Source organism: Wolffia australiana, chromosome 7, assembly GCF_029677425.1.
Source record: "Wolffia australiana isolate 7733 chromosome 7, ASM2967742v1".
Classification (NCBI taxonomy): domain Eukaryota; kingdom Viridiplantae; phylum Streptophyta; class Magnoliopsida; order Alismatales; family Araceae; genus Wolffia; species Wolffia australiana.
In genome coordinates this window covers 6,242,544-6,266,150 of record NC_135841.1, presented here as the reverse complement: position 1 = coordinate 6,266,150, position 23,607 = coordinate 6,242,544, and the positions used below count along the sequence as shown (strand labels likewise).

Here is a 23,607-nt window from a genome sequence, read left to right as displayed (position 1 = left end):
TCTTCATACATTAAAATTCTCATATAAATATCCTTGGTCTTATAGTTTTGTTTTACCATTTTTATGATTATATTACTATATGAATGCACTCTTATTTGAATTATAAATTCCATTTATCTAATAAAATAATTTTATTGAGATTTCTGCTCTTGAGTCCACCGACTTAAGACTTTTCAAATAGTGATTCTCCTTCCCTGTTGGACTCTGTTGAGCGATGTATCTAATTTGTATTTGTTGACCTAAGCCAAATCATTATTGCAGCAGTAAGGCTCCACCTACGCGTTTATTCATCAAGTTTTTTTTTTTGGCAAAAAACACGCTGCTGGGTACGGCCAACCTGACGGTTGTGCCCATAGACCGATCCATCCGTGCCCTGGATGCCACCCAGGGGGATTTTATATATAAGTGGAGTGTTTATAAGTGTTTATAGGCATGGAACAAGTATAAATATCCCAATTACACTCGGATCCCACTCATCCACGCCCATGTTCAGAAAAAAGAAAAGATACATATGTGATACCTTGCAGGTGCTTGGAGAAGTGTTCGTGTCGACGTCCCACCGTAGCCCCCCGCGAGTAGTTTTGGAGATGTCCTCGCCTCCGTCAAGTGGTATCGATGAAGTGCGTGGCGAGGTCTTCAGCCGAGGTGGGCGCAGGCCATCCCTCTAATTTGAGTCAAATAGCTGGGAAAGTTGAGAGTATATGGGGAGACCTGATGCTGCTCGCCAAGACAGATAGGGAATGGCGGAGATAAGCTTATGAAGAAGCCTCATTCCGAAACAAAATATCGATCCAACATCACATCTGAATATTCCATCCCATTCAATCTTGCAACAAAATATTTATAATAAATACATGTTTTGGTTATTATACTACATTGTGTGACATTACTTTTATTCCCCCTAATTATTCTCATTGAAATCTATTTTGAATACCCTGACTGATCACTATACACTTGAGTGAGATTAAAGTTTTAAAGAAATATATTTTGGCTGCAGTGAGTTAAAAACGCAAGGTCATCATTTATTAGATGCCAATTCAAAACATTTATTAGATCTCTGATAGGTGCAGTACGAGAAAAAGAGAGACCTTGTTCCATAAAATTGATTCAAATTACAATATATACTTGGTGGGATTGATGGGCTATCTGTGCATACTGTCTCATCCCATCCCATCCCATTTTGTGATGCACAACTCCCAATTTAAGTGACATTTTCACTACGACATTTCTGAGTGAGAAAAATTATGAAAAGGCTTATTATTAAAGGCTACATGAATCCTTTTTTTGGGCTGTCCATCTGCTATGTCCAAAGTCCTGGGGATAAACCCAAGATATACATATGAGTGAGCCACAAGTGGAAGATTAAACACACGATTCTCCGGAGGTTATTTAGCACAAGGACTCACTGAAAAGCCATCTCTTGAAGAATTAGGAGAGTCTTTTCGTGGACCTGCAAAGGAACATCTCAAGAATATTCAGATTATCAGTATAACCGAGAAGTTTAAAACTGCAAACTCTTAAACACCCACCCATTCAAGATGTTGAGCAGTCATCCCTGAGACATTTCCAGAGTAAACCCCGCCTAACACCTGACCATTCAGCAAAATAAAGATTGATGGATGGATGGATGGGGGTTCTATGGATGGATGGATGGATATATGGATGAAGAATGGACAGATGGGCAAAAAAATGGATGGATAAATGAAAAGAAGTGGATGGATGGATGATGTGTCGAATGGACGGATGGATATACAGATGGAAGTCGATGGATGGAAATAAACAAATTGATCAATAAGGATAAACAGATGGACAGACATATCCATGGACGGATGCATGCATGGATGGATGCATGCATGCATGGATGGATGGATGGATGGATGATGGGGGGATTGGCATACCTTTGAAACTGTTTCCAAGAACATTCCAGGGCGAACAGGGCGAGGTTGACGACCTGTGACACTTCCCTGGACAATTGGAGTGAAATTTGGCATGATCTATCATAGGATAACATTGGAAGATTAGAGGGATTAAGGAACTGGCTCACCCTTCCAGCGATCCCCCCAGATGCGGCTCGTCTGATCTTCGAGTCCTCATTATCATTGCCCAAATCTTCAGCACCTTCGTCTTTTCCGAGCATAACATTTTTAATCATTTTCTGAACAGCCTCTCCTGGCTTCAGAGAAATCAACTTGGCCAAAAAATTCACCTAAGGACAAGAATAAATAAGTATTTTAACAAATACCTCCGCATGAAAAATAACTATTTTAAAAAGAATGCCTGAGCTCAAAAGCAATTTTTTAAAAAAATAACCGGATAAAAACTTTTTTATAAAAATCAGCGGAATTCAAAATAAGTAAATATTTTAAAAGTACATCTGAGCAAATGCCAAGAGAAATAGAAGAATACTGCAGGAAGATGAGTGATTAATTAGAACAATGGTCAAGTTCAACTCGCAACAATCCCAATGCGTCTAAGAAAGGGCATTTACTAGAACACAAACAGGAGTGAACTAGAATTAAAACACATGATAAATGAAATATATATTTTAGGAGACAAGGACCTCAGCTTCAGGCAAAGTTTTCAAGCCACGATCATTCCGCTCATCCAGTATTCCACCGCCCATCATGCTCCTGGCTTCCTCCCTAATCAAGACAAGCCTGGCAAGAAGCTTCCTATCAGGAATGCTGGTTCTCGACTCCATTGTCTGGAAAATAGAGCAAGTCGATAAAACGAGAAACTCAACATCAGAGATTTTCCTGGAAGATGAACGCCAAATGAACTCGAAATAGATCAAAGCTTATCACCTTGCCTCAAGTGTCTACTAGATTTCTGCATGTCCTAAGGGCAGGTATAGCCAATAATCAAAAAATAATTCTCCGACAAAGGTTTGTACTGACTAAATTCTCAAGAATTTGCTTAGCGTGGCGAAGTGGCTACCACAAGTAGGGAACTCAAAAGTTATGCATGCTGTGATGGAAGCAGTTCGGGGATGGGTGACCAGGAGGGAAGTTAGTTGGCAGGATTCCACCAATCTAAAAAGTTTTGCGAAAATATAATAGATCACACGATGTATTAATACCCATTCGCATGTAAAAATTCAGGGCAAAATAAGTATCTTTGAGTAACCCAGAAAATATCTTTAAAAAGCTAAAACCTTCGGCACTTTTTGGTTGAACTAAAATATAGACGGAATGGGCCTCTTTCAATTCTTCCTGCCCACTATGCTTTACGGCGCCCGAATTGAAGGCTCCAGAAAGGCAGAAATGACAGGAAATTTAATAATACAGTAGATTCCTTTCAAGAATGAGTGCACAAAAAATATTGAATATTTAAGTATCACTGACCTCATCAGGAAATAGGCACAGAAGGTGATTTATTCATTATCCTTTGAGGAAAAATCAAGGATTTCTCAGAGGAACCGGTGAACCCATAAACTAAAGATTAACAAAATGCGTATTTCAAGGTTCTTTAATTTACCACCAATGGACATGCAGTTAAAACAGTGAATAAAGATAACAAGTAATGTGCACAAATGTTTAACCTCCAACAAGTCATCAGCCTGGTTCGCAATATCATTGAGATTCGCCCCAGGGAGGTGAATCTTGGCACCGTTCTCATTTTTAAATACACCCCCACCAGCAGCGACCCGGCGTAGTAGCTCATGTCTACTGTCTTTTTCTGGAGTTCTGCAAAGCAGGCCAATTACTTGAACCTATTAAATAATGGTAATAGGCATAAGTAATTAGGTTTTGAGCTCATAAGATCTCTGCAAATTATGATGATACAATCTCTCTAGTAAGTAAAAAAAGACTCACATGTGGGGGGCACTTCTGTGTCAAATGATCAAGAACTGTTCTTTTAATCACCTCCAGAAGCGACTTTCTCTGGAAATATGAAGCACGGAGACCAGGACACAGATTAGGGAATTAACAAGGGATAAATCAACAAAACATTAACTGAAAACGAGACGAAATGTTCCAGACCTGGTCATCCTGGTCTCTTTCGGCTAGCTTAATCATGTAATCAAGGGCCATCATGAATCCAGCCTCCATCTCATCGACCCGTTTCCCAATCACTCCTTGAGCCGCAATCTCTATGGCAATGGCCTCCGAAGACTCATCCATTTCCGTGCCCTCCAGCTGAGAACACGATAATACAATAAGAAATAGAGATCTTTGTCGATTAATTCCTTTTTCCCTCACCTCAGTTTCCAAGAACAAGAAAGACCCTTTGCCATTTTTAATTTGTTCATTCGGAATCCGGGTTCTTCTACTTATTTACATTGCATATTTAACTTTATTTTTATTATGTTTGCTTTATACTCTATTTCATTTCAATTTGTTGTCTATCACTCTCGTTTACCTATTCCTTAAGTTCCATAGCTCTGATATTGCAGAATCCGACCCGTTTTCAAATCGAGAGACAAATCCTAAATTCAGAAACATATATTGCAACATACAAGATTATGCGACCATTTTTTTCCTCAGTGAGAGAAAACTCCTACATTCAGAACCGTTAATTGCAACATGCAAGATTAAGCGATCATTTTTTTCAGAAACGTAGAATGCAACAAGCAAGATTATGCGACCAAATGGACAGAATCTTACGTACCAGCTTCGCCATCTCCTCGAGAACGGAGGTCACTTGATCCCCGCCTTTGAGCAGAGCTTCGTACTTGGCGGAGTCCCATTTTTCGATCTCCTCATCATCCGGAAGCCCAAATCCCCCTTCTCCAGTAAAACCGCCCCCAATTGAGCCCACGCGGCACGCAAAAGAGGAAGAGAAGGCCGGAGATGAACTGGGCAGCTTATCCGTAACCATTTTCTTCGCCAAGAAGTTCGATCGAATTGGGGAAAACACCGCGCAACGGCAATTCAGAGAAGAAGAGGAAGAACAGGAGGGAAGGATATTGACGCCGTTGATTCTTCCCCATTTGAAGGAAGAAGATCGGAGGAGGGGTTGCTGGTACGACAGGAGAAGAGAAGAAGACTCCATGGCTGCTCTCGCACTCCATCTCCAAAAGCCCTCCTTAAATCCCAGTCTACCTTCGCCGTCAGCCTAGTGCAGAAACGCGGACGGGACGGTAATTTCGTCCGTTGACGAAAAAAGTCGTCCCGTCTTGGGCCTTGGGTGGGGGACGGGACGATTATTGCGTCCTGACATGTCCACCTGCCCGACGCACGTGCTGCGCCACGTGTCAATTTCTTAGTTGTCTAATTCTGATGCATGTCCTGTTTCGTCCTGGGACGTTGGACGGACAAGAATTTCTTGGACGGGACGGTTTCGGAGGGGACGGGAAGTGGACAAAAAAAGGGACAGGACTAACCCTGGACGGAACGATTTAGACGAAATTCAAAAATTGGGACGAAGGATGGGATGAACTTCGTCCCATCCCGTCCATCGTCCACGTCCCAGACGATCCGGAACTTTAGCCGTCACCCATCAAGATGACGATGATGACTCCGTAGTCTATCCCATACGAACAATTTTGTCGTCCGCCTATCATCCTTTCTCTATAGTACAAGCGTGGACGGCCAGACGGGACTGATGGGTGCATAGTGCATGTCCGATGTCTCGTCCGACGTCCAAATATTTAGAGTTTTGTCTGAGTTGTCCCATCCATAGTCCATCCCATCTCAAATATTCTTGTTCACGTTCCGTCCCATCTAATCTGTCCCGTCCTAGACATTCTTGTAATGTATGGCATCCGGGACGAAGCAGTGCGTAATCTGACCGTGTGTTAGCATTAGGCCACTCAGAATTTGACACATGGCACATCACATGCATCGCCCAGCTGGAGCTCTCAGGCTCCTACTTAACTCCCATGGGATGCAGAAACCATCCCGTCCACCGTCCAAGGACCTATTCAGAACGATTATTTCGTCCATGGATGTAAAAATTGTCCCCTGCGAAGACCGGTGATGGTTCTATGTCGTGTCATTCGTCTGAACTACCTGACAAGACAATTTGTTGTCCATATATAAAATAACTGTTCCGTCCGCGTCCATGTTATAGGTGGGAGGCGCGACTTTAGGAGCGATGACGATTAAGATGAAGGTTATCTAACGAATAAAGAAGATGCATCTGAATGTTATGAAGTCAATGAAGATGAATACGAAACAATGAAACAAAGTCAAGTAAATTTATTTATCTTTTCTGTCAGTTCTGATTTACTTCGTAACGCTCCTGCTCATAAAGTCGTGCCTGAATCTTCATCTTCACGCTCCTAAAGTCGCTTCATTTTGGTAAGGGACTCAAAACCGTTCCATCCGCAGGCATTCGAAAGCAGACGGGGACAAATGTAATAAATATCCATTTTACAATTTTTCCTCAAAAATTAGAACTTATACGATTCAAAATGTCTATTTCTCTGTTCCCTAAGACAGCCTGCATCAGGATGCCAGGGCCCTGCCATTTTCCCAACGGATGTTACCTGTACGAGATGCTTCTGAACAGGACAGCGTCAGACAATCCAAAAAAATATGATGCGGGACGAGACGAAAACTGTCTCAAACCATCCAACCAACCCATCCGACATGATAATGCACTATACTTCCCTCATCAGTCCGTTATGGCCTATGAAGAAGACGATGAAGATGATGTGAGACGATGACGTTGACTGCAACGGATAATCGGCAAGGACGTGATCATCGTCATCAAATGATGTGTGTTTATAATGTGTATTTATTGGCTTGTTTTGTTTAAAAGTTATATGTTTTTTGTCACAATATCATATTCAGAGAAAAAATATCACGGCAATACTGGTGACGATCACTCAGGAGAATGGCGAGTGAGACTCAAGATATGATTCCAAATGGGGGACTAACACCAATTTAGACAAGGACAACAAATTTTAGGGACTCCACAGACAAATGATACAAGCATGTTAATGATGACACCGTCTCTTTGTGATATAGTAGCACAATTTTGTGAGACTGGTGCGATTTCCTTGCTATGTGTGGTGTGGAGCTCCCTTTCCTAGTCCTACTTCATGATGGACTTTTTGGATGACGATGATGAAGAAAAGCCTAAGACGAACGCGAGCTAGCAGGCTGGGCTGTAATTATCTTCTCACGCTCGGCTCGGAAGAACTCTCTTTCAACTATAGTTCTAGATCGTCCGGGACATGGACAGTGGATGGGAGGAGATGAAGATCGTCCCCTCCGACATACGCAATCAGTGCTGGGACGCGTCCCTACTTTGCCAGTTTAGTCTCGTCTGAAGAAAAACCATCCCGTCCCTCGTCCCAGACAAAAAAATCAGGTTTTAAAATTTTAATGTACGTTTATAAGTTTATTTTGAAAAAATATGGAGGAGAGAGAAAGCGGAGGGACACAAGTAAAATTACTTTTGGGCGGCCTCATTTGCGCGCTAAAAAAAACAAGGACTTTGATGCAAATTGTCAAGGAATTGATAAAATGATGTCATGTGGCAAGATCTCAACTGTCAAAAGCGTCCATCCCTCCCTTACTGTCCATTGTCCATCCCTTACTTTTCATCCATCCCTTACTGTCCATTGTCCAAGACCTCCAGACGGGACGGTTTTTTAGTCCGACAATAGGAAAAGCGTCCCGTCCGTTCGTCCAGGGACGAATTTCCGTCCCGGTTTTCGTCCAGTCTCGCGGATGGGATGGTTTTTCGTCCTGAGACGAAAAGATCGTCCCGTCCGCATCTCTGCACTATACTCTCAAACTAAATGCTAAGATTTCTGTCTCCAGTCCACTCTTGCGAACAAGGATTGTGGACTTTCTTTGTGTTTTTCAGTCATTCATCGAACTACTTGGTTCTGCGGGGGCTCCATTCGGCGATCCGCATTGCGTTTCTGCTTCAGTTTGGAGAAGATTCAGAGGTTAATCATGTTTCAATTTTCGTTTTTCCGAGGAAAATCGGAGGATAACGTAGTTTAAGCTTGATCGTGTTTTGATCTTGATGAAGATTTATCATTCGGCCGCGGTTTTACGGCGATCTGTTCTGGTTTCCGCTAGAGTTAAAGTAGATTCAGAGGTCATATCATGTTTTTATTCTCGTATTTCCTTTGCTTCCACTGAGCGGAAAATCGGAAGATCATGAGCTTTAGGCTTGACCTTCTTTTCGTGTTGCTTTAGGTTTCTTGCTCGGCTGCGCGATTCTTGCTGCTTTTCAGCTTATGCGTGGAGTAGAATCAGCGGCTATGTCACGTTTCTATTCTCGTAGATAGATTGCTACGCGCTGAAAGGAGAATCGTACGATAATGAGCTGGAGGCTTTACCTTCTTTTCACGTTGCTGGAAATTTCTTGTTTCGCTGCGGTTGCGCATCGATCGGAAACGCGTTCTGTCTCGATTTTGGGACAGATTTGAACTTTAGATCGTGTTTCAATTATCAAATTTCCATCGGTACCACGTGGGAGAAAATCAGTGGATAATGATCGTTCTCTTGTGGCATTTTCTGTTCATGTTTAGGAGAAGAATCTAGTCTATATGGAGAAAAAAATTTGGATAGAAAATATTTTGATTGTAGGATTCTCCGGTTTTGCTTTAGAAAAAATATCGATATGTTCCTTTAGATTTCTTGTTCACCTGTCGTTGTAATTTTCTCTTTCTCGATTACGACGATTTCGTCGCGATTTCCGGCTCGAGCGATGGCTAAATTCACAGATTTGATTCTTCTTCTTCTCTTTCTCCCATTGCTATCGCAAAACGAAGAGCAGTTAGCAGAAAAAGGACGATAATCTTGAGAAATAATTCTGTGTTTTTTTAATTCTAGTTTTTTTTTCTAGATTGCTCAACATTCCTGCAATAAAGAGCATCCTTGATCAGAATCCATGGACAGATTGTTGTCAAATATTAGGACGGTGAGATTTCTCTCGTTCTTCTTCGACTTCTTGAATCCAAGTGATCGGCAAGCTTTTTCCTCCTGTTCTTGTTTATAGCGCCTGCGTATAGGAAATGATCAAATCAAGCGCCTCTCGTCCGTCCATGGAAGAGGTAAAATTCTCATTTCTTTTTCCAAAACAAGGATAAATGATCGATGGTCAAACTCTTTTCTTGTTCAATCTTCCAGAGGAAGTTTCGATTGAAGAAGAAGCAGAAAAAAAAGCTGGGTGGCTTTTGAAAATAATTTTCGTGGGATCAGCTTCGTACTTGGGGTTCCAGTTCTTCCCATATATGGGTATGTATTTACACAATCGGAACTTTTTGTTTTCTTTTGCTTTTATTATCGTCTGAAAAAAAGAGATTTTTTTTTTTATCAGGAGATAATCTTCTCCAGCAATCTATCTTTTTACTACAAGTAAGAGACCCCCTTTTTAAGCGAATGGGAGCTTCCAGACTCACCCGTTTCGCTGTTGATGGTATCTATCCTTCATTTGTATCCTGCATGGATCTCTCTCTTCTCTGTTGCGTGAATCTTTCTTATGTTGATGATGCACCTCAATCTCCTCTAGGTCTTAGTTTAGCCATCAATAGAAAGTATCATCCGTCATGCCTTCCATGGGTCTCTTTCTCTCTTATGGTTTCCGTTCATGCTTGGCATGGATCTCTCTTTCTAAAGGGTCTCAGTGTCGAGATGGATGCTATTTACTCACCATGCCTATCATGGAACTCTCACTCCTAGCTTAGATCCCTCACTCATTTTTGAACACATCTGACGTGTATGTCTATGCCATGGTCTATGTTTCGCCATCAATGGCACTGGGGATCGGCATGTCTCGACGATGTGTTGACAACAACATTCTTTCATTCACTTTGACCACAAAATCACCACATTGGCGCCTTTGTTAACAGCCCTTCACGTCGTCCGCCTGCTGACTCTCTAAAATTAGTCTTCATTCACTTTGACGTCAACGTCAACTGTGCTGACCAATGTCGTCAAGGTTGAGGAGCCTTCCCAGAGAACATTGGTTTGCAATTCCCACGCCTCAGGTTGATGTCAACATCATTGACGACTTCCGTCAAGGTCAAGGAGCCTCCCCGAGAATTTCGGCCCACAATTCCCAGTCCTGACCAAAGTCTCTCTGCCACCACCTATTGACATCAATATCATTGACGAATGTCATCGAGGTCAGGGAGCCTGCCAGGGCAATGCAATGTCGATCTGCAATCCCCAGAGTCTCTCCGCTGCCTCACGTTGACGTCAACATCATTGACGACTTTCGTCAAAGTCAAGGAGCGTGCCAGAGAACATCTGTCCGCAACTCCCTGTCCTATTCAGAGTCTCTCTCCCACCTCCCATAGACATCAACATCACTGGCAAATGTCGTCGAGGTCAAGGAACCTGCCAGGGCAATGTCAGTCTGCAATCCCCAGAGTCTCTTCGCCGCTAGACATGGTAGTTCTGTTTTTTTTGTGTGAATTTGTGCGAATTGTTTGTTCTGTTCAGTTTACTGAACAAAACAAAAACAAATTCAAACAGAACATCGCACAGACCCGTGTGTGGTTCTTTTGTTCACTTCTTGCCACTTTTGTTGTAGTTTTGTGCTAATGTCCAAATTTGTGCGAATGTGCGAATTTTGTTCGTTTTTGAAAAAAAAAAGAACATAACAAAGAACAAGGCCTTGAACGGTTCTTTTGTGCGAATTTTTTATTCGTTTAAAACGAACAGAACAACCATGTCTATTCGCCGCCTCATGTTGACGTCAACATCATGGACGACTTTCGTCAAAGTCAAGGAGCCTGCCGGAGAATATTGGTTCGCAATTCCCTGTCCTGCCCAGCATCTCTTCGCCACTTCACATTGACGTCAACATCATTGGCTTTCGTCGAAGTCAAGGAGCCTGCCGAAGAACAACATCGGTCCGCAATCCCCAGTCCAGCCCAGAGTCTCTCTGCCGCTTCATGTTGACATCAACATCATTGACCAATTAGCCATCAAGATCAAAGAGTCTGCAATTCCCAGTTATAGTTCCGGATTGTCCCGGATGTGGACGATGGACAGGATGGGACGAAGTTCGTCCTTGTCTGACGTCCAGAGTAAGCTCAGGGACGAATGGGACGGTTTTTCGTCCAACGATATAAAAACCGTCCTATCCAATCATACGGGGACGGGTTTTTGTCCCGTCCAGTCCTCCCAGGACGAATTTTTGTACCAAAATTCGTCCCGGACGAAAAAAAACCCATTTTATATTTTTAATATATAAATACATATTTTCCTATGTTTTCCAAGGGAAATATGGAGTAGAGAGAATGCAACTGGACATTTGTACAAATAATTCTGAGCGGCATCAGTTTGTATGCGCAAAAAAATATAGGGACCTTGATGCAAATTGTCATAGCGAGGCCACATGGCGAGATCTCAACCGTCAGATGTGAATCTGGCGGTTTTTTAGTCCACATCTGTCCATCCATTGTTCAAGACCTTCGTACAGATGGTTACTTCATCCCACGGACGAAAACTGTCCTGTCCGGTTGTCCCCGGGACAAATTTTCGTCCCCGGGACAAATTTCGTCCTCGGACTGGACGATTTTTTCGTCGTGGGGACGAATTTGCCGCCTAGTGCACGTCCCTGAACTATATTCCCAGCCCTGCCCAGAGACTCTATGCCGCCTCACATCAGTATTGCCGATTGCCCAGAGACTGACCGTTGTCCTTCACCCTCTGACTGACTCTTGATATTTTTCTCCAAATTTCAGTAATATTATGACTAAAACATGGTTTTTCATAAACTCGACGAATGAAACGACTTCAACTATCCTTGAAGGCACTAATTTTGCATCGTGACTCAAAATGTATCTCTCTTCTCTGTTATTAGTTTGACCATCAAAGGTGCATTTCGTCAATCACATGTATCATGGACCTTTCTCTTATTGTCTATGCATATCTCTAGCTTTTCCTGTATTATTTTCTGTATCTTTTCTCTGTTATTAGTTTAACCATCAAAGTTGCTTTTCGTCAATCACGTTTATCAGGGATCGCTCTTATTGTCTATATTTTGCCACCATAGTATCTACTATATATCATGCTCATCTTTGATCGTAGAAACCATCCACTAAGCATCTCTCTATCTTATACCAAGTTATTTACTGTATCGACAGATGGAAGGAGGCTTAGGGTCATAGAAATGGGCGGGGCGCGGCCCTTGCTGGAGATGCTGGACGGCGCCAAGGATGACCGCACTCGTCGTGAGGCACTTAAAACTCTCGCCGCCCTCGCTCGATCTGGTCAGCATTTAATAATCTTTTCTTACAGGAACATTCATCAAATTCTCATTAAATTTGTCCCACTCGTGAAAATGTCAGACGAAGTATCGGCGGCCCTTTCCGCGGCGGGGGCAGAACGAGTCGTTTCCAAGGTCCCAGACTCCTCGGAAACGCCGGAGATCCAACGGTTCAAATCAGATCTCATCAAAAGATTTCGCGATCTCAGGTAATAATAAAATATTACCGAGTTTGACCAGTCGGGACCGATCGATGAACATCAATCAATTCCAACAATAATTCGCAGAGAAGACAAAATTACCAGAAAATTATACCCAAAAACTGTTCGATGGAATCCCAAGCGTTTTTCCAAGCGTGAAATTAAAGTTCAAAGAAGAGACTTGCAGTAAGTACCTCGGTTGGCGCTCAAAAGCTGCCATTTCCTCGAACGCGGTGAAGGAAATCTCCGCGAGAATCTTAAGCGTCGAGGACGCCGGCCTCTTCTATGGAATTGATAATCCAGACGTATCCGAAAGGGTCCTTGAGTTTTCCAGAAATAGCTCCATTGTCCTCGGCGAGATCTCCATCAAGAACAGCGCCAGCTTTCACCGCCTTGTCTACTGCTGCCTTGGCTTCGTCCGTCTCCAAATGAAATGCCGCTCCAACGCCAACCGCTTCCCTGCACCGATCAACTTCAATCTCGACAGTACTCAAGAACACATCCGCGATTATATAAAACCTCGATGATCAGTTGCCACTATTGATCTGTTATTGGAATCGAGAAAGGAAATCGCTAGACAAGGCCGTCTCTAACACCGGTGAACGTAGGAATGATGAACATTTAAGACAAGAAACAGAAAGTAGAGGATTATTTGGATTAGAAAACTGACTCGGAGTCCTCGCTACGTTCGCAGATGATGAGAAAAGCGGATCCGATCTTGATCTCCGCCAAGTGGAGAGAGGGGATCTCCTGGTCGGCTTTCCGCTTGGGGCCGCTCACTCTGAAAACTTCCACCGCTCCGAACGCCTTCTTGTAGAACTCCACAGCCTCTTCGGCCTTCTGAGCCGGAACCGCCAACTGCAGCTTCAACGAGTGGAAAACGACGACATTGGCGACCTCGGCAGATCCGTTCAGCTCTACAGCGTCACCTCCAGCTTCGATTTGCGCCTCCGCCATGGAAAAGCTGAACTTCAAACAGAGAGAAAGAAGTCCAAGCTTAGAAGACGACAGCAAAAGAGAATAGAAGACACTCCGAGGAAGACGATGGAATTGTATTTATTGGCCTCGACTAGGAAAGTAAACTTTGAACCTCAGAGTTGACATAAATTACGAAAGGACCATGCCCCTCGACAGGATTCCGTTATGCACAGGATCGGTTTGGCAGATCCAACGGTCAGGAAGGAAACAACGAGCGCAGCAATCGAGGAGAGATGGTATTTGCGTAAATAACGGGTTTAATCAGTGGTATTTATGTCATTTTCAGAGGCTTCTTTAGCCCAACGTCACGGTTATTTGCCTCTTTCCTCCTGACAGGGACAGGTGGCGAAGCGGGGCGATGCCGTCGCGGATAGGTAAGGGGTATTGTTGTCCTTTTACTAACGGCTTTTGACGACCGGCTGTCGCCCGTACTAACAGTCTTCTTAGCCGGTAATCGCGCTCCGACGTTGACTGGTCTTCTGGTTTGAATTTCCCGCCCAAATGAGGGCTCGATGTCTCTCCTCTCTCTCTCATCAGGAAAGAGTACTTAACTGGCACGAGAACTTTGAAATTCACATAGAAGTTGGCGAAGGATTTCTACACGTTAGAGTCGCTCCGTTGAAATGGATGTGGATCCGATGCGACTTGTCGTTGCGAGTTAAGTGGATTTGCTCCATAGGTTCTTCGAGATTTTTTGGTAATTAGTTATTGGATGTGTTTGATGTATGATCTGGTTGAGTTGTCTTTTCTGCGTGATGGAATCTTGTCTCGGTTTCTCCACGTCTCTGTATTTGATGAGCGTAGTTTTTACATGGATACCAAACTATCGGATGCGTTTGAAGTATGATATTCGTGAATTGCAGTGTCGTGTAATGAAATCGGTTCGGCATGCGACGATTCTTAGTTTCTCCATGTCTCTGCATGTGCGGGCGCGTAGTTTTTATATGGATAATTAACTACCGGATGTGTTTGAAGTATGATATGCTTGAATTGTACCGTCTGCGTGATGAAATCTGTTCGGAATGCGAGATTCTTGTATCAGTTTCTCTATGTTTGTGTATATTTGCACAGAGTTTTTTTATGAATAATTAACTAGCGGATGTGTTTGAACGGTTTCAGCATCTTTTATTCAATATCTATGATTCTATATGTAGTGAATCATCTCCATTTTCTTATGAGGATTTTAAAGGAAAAATATTCATTCTAAGTTCATCAATTGAGAGTCTTATCAACCCTGCATGATGTGCAGATGAACCTTCTAACCATTCTATTTGGAGACAATACTTACACATCACTAGTTATGAATATTTTTTGTGAGTAAAGGTGTGTAATTTTTATGTACTAACGGCGTGGGTAAAATAAGTCCACGATGGGTCGGATAAGCCTATTGGGCCTACTCTAATAGGGGCATCATCGCAAATATATCAGAGATCCAAATATATTTAAACTGATCATAATGAAAAATTATTGTATGAAATATATTATACCAATGAGTAAAAGATAGATCTCGAATGAAGAATGAGACAATATGAGAATCATTATGGGGACCTCTTATCCAAGTACTCCTTAAAATAACGAATCTAAAATCTGGTAGCTTGTGTGATCCACCAACATGGTAAAGGAGGCGGAGAGGGTAGTCTTTGTTTGCATAATGAAAAAAATGACTACTGTTTTACTTTTTATAGGCTTGTTGAGACCTCGCAATTAAAACCTCAGATTCATACTAGAACTGAGATGATTCTTCAATAAGGCTAAAAAGCTCAAAGGTTCTCTGAGTAAGTTTGATCATCATTTATTTAATGAATAGATGTAATGACTCAAATTCATCCAGATAAATAGTTTTGCTTCCAAGATAGTTATGAAAGGTTGTAACCAAAGCATACGAGGTAAAGAGATTTTGATGTTCTTGCATCAATGGTAGAATAATCATGCTCCATACTTCAAGAAGAAGAAATTAAGGATGATTATTACATATTTAGATCACTTTTACACTGTACTCATTATCTTAAATATATGCTAGTGTCATTATTATACCATTGATGCCGAAGTGCCCACATTATTCTTCATGAATAAAAACTCTAGCTAGTGGTTCACTATTGTCCAATATCACGTAGTCAAATCCGGAGCTAAGAACAGTGCTCGAAGTAAACATGTGTAGGCCTCAACGCTTGGGCAAGAATGTTGAGTAGCCTTCACTTGTACAACAGAAGTCTCTTTCGAATGCTTAAGATTGCTCAAGGTTTAAGGAGAGAGGTAGGGCTAGCCCTTAGCAAAATATCAGGACATATAATTATCGTGACTGGAATTACATAGGTGGTAAATACAAAAATACGAAGACAAGGTGCAGCTCACGCCGTTGGGTAGTGGTGCTCAAGCACTTTGATGCACGCATCACCACGCGCGTGTCTACGGGTACTGTTGCTACATACATGCCACTGAGCCGGAAGTCGTGCACTCGTGGACCATTTCCCTCAATGCATGTCGGCTGATCATTCCACGCACCTCTATCTCCACGCGCGGCACCTCTATGCGAGGGGGCCCAGCCTTGATGCGTATGTGCCTCAAGTGCCTGTGTTGACACCCCAACTGCTTTGGTCCGCATTGGTGTCACCTTGCTCAATGCCCCAAGCCTAGACGCCTGCTCACCATAGTGCTACCCATAAGGACATATGCAGTACCCCGCAACAGTGTTGGTTCTCCATGTGCTATGCGCGGGAGTACCCCCGAACTGCAGCGCATGCATTTGTGGCTTGCACAACCAATGCATGCCGCCCCTAAGGTATGCCCTGATCTGTCATGCATGTGCATCGATGAGCACAAGCACCATGTGGGCATTGGGTTCATAGGGGATGGTCGTCACCACCCATGATGTATGTCATGTCCACATGTCGAGCTCTGCTTCTTATCACGAGTCCAACTATGTGTGCATACCCTACACAATTACACAATCATCTATACAGGAATGCCACCTACTTTAGGGCCTTACATCTAGATATTAAGTTCTCAACAATTTTGTTTCTACATTAACTTTAAATAAATAATCCATTATTACTAAAAACTGAACTTAATATTAAGGGTTTTTTACCAAGGAAAGAAGCACTGATTATTTAATGAATCTTTTTTACTCAAAGTCATAATGGTTATTTGATTTTTACGTTGATATGAGTTTTGTGTCAAATTATTCCTTGAATATATTTTATTACCCTTCACACTAGCGAGGTATTTACATTGAGATGACTTGACTGCATTGAACATTTAGCCTTAGATTGGGGTCAAATTTTTTTATTATCCTATTTCAAATCTAGCCATGGTGGACTTATGTGGTTACAATGCCAATATGATCCAAAATTTGATTTCAATATTTTATCAAAAATTTCAATCAACTTTTAATTGATGAATAGTTTGACATAGATCTACATTGATAAGTATTTTTAATCGATCAATATTTCATAAGATTTATGGAAATGTGATGAGTCTATCTATGTTTAGTGATATCGTACGTTGTCGAGGACGTCGTTCGGTCAGGTACTGAGTCAATGCTTTAAGACCAATTTGATGGCGGACGTCGTTAGAGACGTCGTTTGACGGTACCGTGACAATGCTCAGGTACCAATATGATGGTGTCGGCCGTCGTCGGTGACATCATCTGAAGAATAAATCCCTAACAAGGATATGTAACTATTTGATGCGATCATCCTAGGTGGATGCATGTGCACGCCCCGACTTGTGGGGATTCACTGAGCTTCAAACTCCGAGGTGGCGACCGATGACGGTGACCTTCTATCTCTTGTCAGAGCGACGACGATGACTACGGTGTCAAACAGAATAATTTTGTTGGCTCTCGCATGTAACGGACAGGCTCGACCCGTGCCAGGGAATTCAAGGAAGGCGTAGTTTTCTCGATATATAATCTCTCACCTAATTTTAACTCGAGTACGGTGGAGTGCAGCCAAAAATATACTAAAGGATGTAATATAACTAACGAGCAGGTGCAAGTAGGTAGGCGGAGGCGTGTCGTTGACAAGCGCGACTTGGCTTGATTGGCGGCAGAGTTGCGGCGCAAGAGGTATAGCCATAGGTTGGAGGAAAGAACGAGTTGGAAGAGGTGTACGGCAGCGAAGCGGCTCAAGTAATCGGTCGGGGCCAGCGGGACGACCTCAGGCGGGTCAACACGGTCGAATTTGGGCGGCGGATGCGAGCGACGGACGACAGTTTGAAGGCAGGTGTGAGCGATAGCAGTGGTCGTTACGATTAAAGGCAACGACCAGGGAGTGGATTGGTCAAGCAGCCACACGACAACTCAGGCGGCAGCTCACCATGCGTGCACAGTGCTCGCAGTGTCACACATATGCAAGGGGGCTTGATTGGCGGCAGGCTGGGCAGCTCACGGCGCTCTCGCTATGTCAGTGCACAGACGGTGCAGCAGGCCAAGCGAGCGGTATGGCTGGCGCGGTGGCTATGTGATGCTAGCGCGCTTGAGGTGTAGGGGTCTCGGCGACAAATATGGCGGGCACGGTAGTTCTACTATGTGGGCGTGCTGGAGGTGTAGCGGTCTTGGCGACGAATGTGGCTGGCACGGTAGTTCTACGATGTGGGCACACTAGAGGTGTAGTGGTCCTGGCAAGGATGTTGTAGTGAGACAACAGTGCAAACATCCTAAGGGGTGTCTGGCCAGAGCAATTGACTCGACAATGATGCGATTTGAGGCTTGACAGATGGCATTAGCGAGTGTGCTCGATGGTTCTCGCATCAACGCTTGGGGTGTTGGACATCGTGTGGTTGCAGCGTGAACCGGTGCGTCAGCACGTGCAATGCACCAGCGGCTAGGCGCATCGCAACGCGGGCTGTAAGTCCATTGCATCGGGCTATGGTCAAATGAGTGCAACCAATGGGTAGAGGCTGAGGCTAGCGAAGTCGTTGCAACATGTTGATGGAAATATATATGGCCGACAAGCCAATCACACATTCCACATCTCGTTCCATATTCATTAATACAACATATTATTTATAATTCACGTGTGTTATAATGAAGTCCATGAATACATGATCGAACTTAGTGAATTATGATGAGATCGTAATATGGAGATCACTAGTCTTTAAGCATGCGTTCTAAACATTTCTATTCTAAGGATACACGAGAAGGACATCGAAGTATCTGGATAGAATTGCACTATCTAGCCTCACTCAAATGATGAGTATGGCCAGTCCCGTAGCCATTAGTGTGGAGACACTACAAATAGATAGTGGGTGTTCTTTAGTGGAAAGAGTTCACTAAATTGATTCGTACGAATCCCTGAATGGTATTATACCGAAATGTCAATCAGGTCAATTCACGTCACGGTTGTGTAAGTGGTCCTTAGACCTAAGACACCAAAGATGTCTTGTGGACGGACAGTTGTACTTTGACTATGGCGAACGAGTCTCTAATCATGGGATTCTAAATGGTCTTAGTTCGAATACATCAAGAATTTCATGAAGACGATTAAGTGGTCAAGATGGGATCGTCCACCCTCGGTATAAGAGGTGACAGCTCAAGGAAGATGATGTGATGAAGTCCTTGGCCAAGGGAGTGAAATATCTAAGCAGAGCTCTCCAATGATTTTCGAATGTATCAGTACTAACTCGGATGACCGATTAGGGTTTGATAGTTGACCATACCCTAAGTCTTCCAAGGACTGTCAAGTGGATGAGGGACTATACATATACTGTAAATGATGACGAACATGTTCCATTGAGTGAGTCAATATACACTCCTTTGTATCTTCTAGAACATGAGGTGTAGCTTGGCCCCCCACGTGTTGGAGACTCGACTTATCAATTGGGTAAAATCCATTTGACATTAATTAATCTACATGTTAATATAGTTAATTAATTTGGAAGGCCAATAAAGGTTATTGGGCTACTAGAGTCATTAGCTAGACTGATACATGGGCCTATAGGGTCACACGCAAATGGTCTTATGGACTTCAGAAGATGTACTTAAGTTTTGAAGGTTTTACGAAAAATACCCACTTTAGTATAAATATGGGAAGGCCGTGAATGAAATTCACCCATGCTAGAATTTTTCAGGGGGCCTTCCCCTTCTTCTCCCTTCTCCCCACACCCCCTCTCCATCCCCGATGCGATCAGGACGACGTAATGACGACGAAGGAGATGAACTGGGGTTCGTCAATGAGAAGGAGGAGATTCGACGTGCCGAGGATTGCGTGGATACGTCTAGAGGTTGCACACTTGAGCAACTCGACATGTCTCACTCCGAGATCCAAGAAATCACAGATGCGATCTGTGGGAAGGTACTTTGTTTCATGGTTTTATCGACGTCATTTTGATTCCATTCAAGGCTTCCAATGCAAAATGTTTTGATTTGTTCATCCATGTCAAGGCCTCTAGAACCCAACACATGCACTAGTTGCGATGGCGCGAATTCGCGTAGAGAGTGCTAAGGGCGGGCAATGTTGCAAGTGCGACTGTCCGACTGGGAAAATGGCTGCTCTAGGGACAATGACACATCAGACTCCAGCGGATATAGAATGACTTTGTACGGGGGCACTGACCAGGAATAGTGTAGTGCTAATGGAGCGAAGTGCAGATGACGCACACGTGGACGTGCAAGGGTTCGGCGGCCTATGGAGCGTGGACTAGTGCCCAAACACACCTACCGTGCAGGGACGGTCCTTGTGATGACGAGTTATCCAGCATGGGTGGCGTGGTTGTGAACAGAGTGTACATGACTAAACGACGTTGCAGGCCGTGGTGCAAGGATTGGGGAGGGGTGTTGGGGGCAACCTCCCTCCTCAACCTTCCCCTCTTCTTCCTCCCTCTCTTCCCCTCTCTCTCCTTTGTGAGACCAAGAACTGGAACGAAACTTCAACTGATAAAATTCCTGGTCTAAGTTCTAGGGCACCATCGTGCCCCTTTTTACAGGGGCACGATGGCTCTTACTAAGAGCAGGGGTGCCCTTAGTAAGGGCACAAGTGCCCTTTCTAGGGGGGTCTTATACATAGGACCCCCTCTTTAATAAAAACAAAAAATATCTTTAACATGGTTTAACAACACGAACGTGACAACACAAAAACATTAACACAACACGAGGATGGACACAACACATGAACCCGATTAAATCATGAACCGAACGAGCACTAACTGATGAAAATCAAAACCTTGGAATGCACGAACATGCTTTCACCCAAGGTATTGAACCCGAGCGTTTTCACCTTCGCCTTGGCGTGGCGATCGGGCTGGACACAAATTGATGGGCTGTTGATGACGATGATGGTGGCTCCGAAGACGTCTCTGGTGTGGGGGGGGGCGCTTGTGCGCTCCATCATTTAGGCTTTCACAGGTCCACATTAATACATAAAATTCCCTTTTAGTAGCACAATATATCTAATGATTGCATGTTATGATGTGATTTATTACTTTATTTTTACTTCTATATTAAAGTAATATATATATGTGTGTGTGTGTGTTCATGAATCACAACTTATTGGTGTATTTAATATGAATCACAAAATATTGGTATTACTATATGTTGTTTCTTAACACAATTTGAATGATGCATGAAATTCTCACTTTCCACTATGAATATTAAGACATAGTGCACGCGGGAGGTATCATGGCATCAACACGATGCATTAAGTTGTCTGACTTGAGCAAAAAAATGGGGGAGACACTAATTCAACCAAGAGCATTGGTAAATATATCTAGTGACTATTCACTATCATAAGTAGGCTACCAAGTGCCTACCTGAAAAATCTTCAATATGTATCCTTCGGACCTGACTAGTCAGGCTTCACCCACACCATGAAGCACAACTTGATGATAAACAAGTAATCAAGTCAAAGGGACATAAAAAACCTGGCTTGTGGGAGTGGATACCACACATGTTGTCATCATAGATTAACTGAAATAAAATAACGATGAGGTGATGACAATTGGTTGTGGACCAATATTTGACCAAAAACTACAATGACATAGTTTCTAGAAGGAAGATGAGGGAACCCTTGAAAGGATAGGTTACAAAGAGAGGGAGGGAGAAAGAGATTTCACTAGGGTAAAGAGACAACGAGAAAGAGGTAGATCAGGAGGGAGAGAGAAAGAGTCATAGATTGAGGAGGGAAGAAGATCGTAGTGTAAGGGTTGAATCCACAAGGATCAGGTAATGAAAGAGTAAATTACAATTCAAATATATTTTAAACTAAATGTTTTAGGCAATTTTATATTTTTATGGAATTTTAAATATTTTCTGAACATAAATCAACTAGATGATGGAAAATTAGTCAAACATATTTTTAATAAATATTATGTTTTTAATAACTTTTCATAATTTATTTTGGTTTTAAAATATTTTGGTATTTTTTAATGGGAAGAAATAAACCTCAAGGATAAATAGAACCTTCGTCCACACTTCCCGCGGTGAAATTGTGGCAGAAACTAGTGGACAAAAAACACTATACGAGGTTTTTTAAATAGACATAGTGGTCGATGTTTGATTTAAAGAGAGCTTTTGCTACACGAGGATTTTTTTGTTGCCGTTTGATGAGTTAGAAATCTTGAAGTCTAGGATATCATCTAGAATATTCATGTAGAGAAAATGGTAAGAAAATTCAAATTAAACATTGAGGAGATCACATGAATCTTGTTGTCATTTTTCCCAAGGGCCAAGTGGTGATGCTTCTCCAAGAATCTTGATCACCCTTGAACTCTCGCTCCCACAATCTTGTAGAACAAGAATGGATCAGAGAAATATGATGCGATAGGCCTCTAAAAACAAGTTGTGAGAAGAAATCCAAGATGAGATACAAAGAGCTGGGAGAAGAGAATAATAGAAGTCTCCTAACTCTCTTAGCCACTTGATTTAATTCCAAGGGTTTGGAGGGCAAGGATTTCTTGATTTTCAGCCTGTAACCACATTCCCTACTTCCCATATTTGAAAAAAATCCTTTCATATTCTTATTGTGGGTTAGATTTACCATTCTTGCTTGTAGTTGACCCAATCCTTAAGGAAGTTTGAATAGGATTCTAGAATGGGCTTCTTGTGTATTTTGCCTCTTATTATTATCTATGACATGACTTCGGTGTCTCCTCTCCTCCCATTTGTATCTCAAATTCACCATTACATTTACCCATGTCCTGTATTTCAAATTAAACTACAAAAAGATGTGAAAAATCCACTTTACTCTAAGGAGTCAAGTGGGTTAGTGTCAAAAATCAATAATACATATAAAAATAGAGCTCATGCAAATAAATCATAAAATTTTCATTCTATATTTAAATGGTGAATAATGGAAGTGCAAATCGAAAAATATGTTGTAAAAAAGAAGAATAAAAGCACAATTTTATTGATCTAATTTGATATTATCAGTGTCTAAGGAATAACCTAAGAGAGGGGATGAATTAGGTTCTATAGCTATATTATTTTTAAATTTGCCCAGGATTTTTCTATGTAGGAAATGAACTAGAGGAAATGAGAGACAAAAATTTTTTAGACAACTTAGGCTAATCCTTAATGTTGTTTGGGCGTATCCATCTAGAGGTGATGATGTGCCCCTAACTGTGCTTGTGTGAATGCCCCCCTGGAAAATCACTTAGAAATATGGCTGAACAAGGATACCAAAAAAAGGAAAAAGTCGATGAAGCTCTTTCATCCTCAACCCCAAAGTATTCCACTGAATGATGCTGCTTCACCTACTTTAACTTGGCCCCCCGAGCCTTCTTCTTCTGGCCCTCAAAGCGTTAACCTAATTGACCACAAAGATCTAGCAAGAACAATATATTTCTCAACAATATCTTCTCCTCAATAACAATTAGTATAACCACTCCTTGAATAGCATTCAAGACAAGGCCTAACTTCATGTATTTCAAAAGGAATTTCTCAAGATCAGAAATTTATTACTTTAGAAATAAAAATTTATAAATTATGACTTCTCTGCAACAATACCTCCCTGTTTGTGGTAGTTATTTCCTCAAGTCTTCTTCTCTTTTATGTTTCTCTATGGAATCCAACTAAAATATCTTCCTCAAGCCCTAATTTCAAACTAAACTAAATTTCAAACTTCATTCTACCTGGAATGATTTTGTAATACAATTATAAATAATTTTTATCTCATAATAAATATTGAAAATCAAATCAAATAAATCTCTAGAGGTCAATCTTTCCGCCTTACTCGACCGTTTGATTCCTCTACATGTTATTCCTCTATTAAAGATGTCAAACTTATCACAAGATTGAGGATGTGAAAATGATTGAGGAAAGACTTCTTTCCTTTGAATCTTGAATCACCATGCACCAAAAACC

At 42.3% G+C, this 23,607-nt stretch overlaps 3 protein-coding genes across 5 annotated transcripts; 1 reads left to right on the top strand and 2 right to left on the bottom strand.

Moving 5' to 3' along the window:
• Positions 1-1,233: 1,233 nt before the first annotated feature.
• Positions 1,234-5,022, bottom strand: LOC144706084 (protein PEP-RELATED DEVELOPMENT ARRESTED 1 homolog, chloroplastic). The gene is made up of 9 exons (XM_078578974.1): positions 4,612-5,022; positions 3,984-4,139; positions 3,816-3,884; positions 3,542-3,712; positions 2,561-2,704; positions 2,045-2,206; positions 1,899-1,964; positions 1,530-1,589; positions 1,234-1,450 (listed from the first exon to the last, which is right to left on the bottom strand). The coding sequence occupies exons 1-9, from the start codon at positions 4,993-4,995 to the stop codon at positions 1,403-1,405; spliced, it is 1,260 nt and encodes a 419-aa protein (XP_078435100.1). The 5' UTR covers positions 4,996-5,022; the 3' UTR covers positions 1,234-1,402.
• Positions 5,023-7,700: 2,678 nt separating this feature from the next.
• On the top strand, positions 7,701-12,498 carry LOC144705631 (ARM repeat superfamily protein). Of its 3 annotated transcripts, XM_078578402.1 has the most exons (8): positions 7,715-7,849; positions 8,106-8,222; positions 8,758-8,832; positions 8,911-8,965; positions 9,042-9,149; positions 9,232-9,330; positions 12,011-12,136; positions 12,215-12,498. In XM_078578402.1, the coding sequence occupies exons 3-8, from the start codon at positions 8,803-8,805 to the stop codon at positions 12,343-12,345; spliced, it is 549 nt and encodes a 182-aa protein (XP_078434528.1). In that variant the 5' UTR covers positions 7,715-7,849; positions 8,106-8,222; positions 8,758-8,802; the 3' UTR covers positions 12,346-12,498. The 3 variants fall into 3 exon arrangements, with proteins under 3 accessions (XP_078434527.1, XP_078434528.1, XP_078434529.1); XM_078578401.1 differs by lacking the exon at positions 8,106-8,222 and having other exon boundaries at positions 7,701-7,849; XM_078578403.1 differs by lacking the exon at positions 8,106-8,222 and having other exon boundaries at positions 7,718-7,849; positions 8,745-8,832.
• LOC144705632 (Lactoylglutathione lyase / glyoxalase I family protein) lies at positions 12,431-13,361 on the bottom strand. The gene is made up of 2 exons (XM_078578405.1): positions 13,003-13,361; positions 12,431-12,791 (listed from the first exon to the last, which is right to left on the bottom strand). Exons 1-2 carry the CDS (start codon positions 13,287-13,289, stop codon positions 12,590-12,592), a joined length of 489 nt encoding a protein of 162 aa, XP_078434531.1. The 5' UTR covers positions 13,290-13,361; the 3' UTR covers positions 12,431-12,589.
• Positions 13,362-23,607: the final 10,246 nt, after the last annotated feature.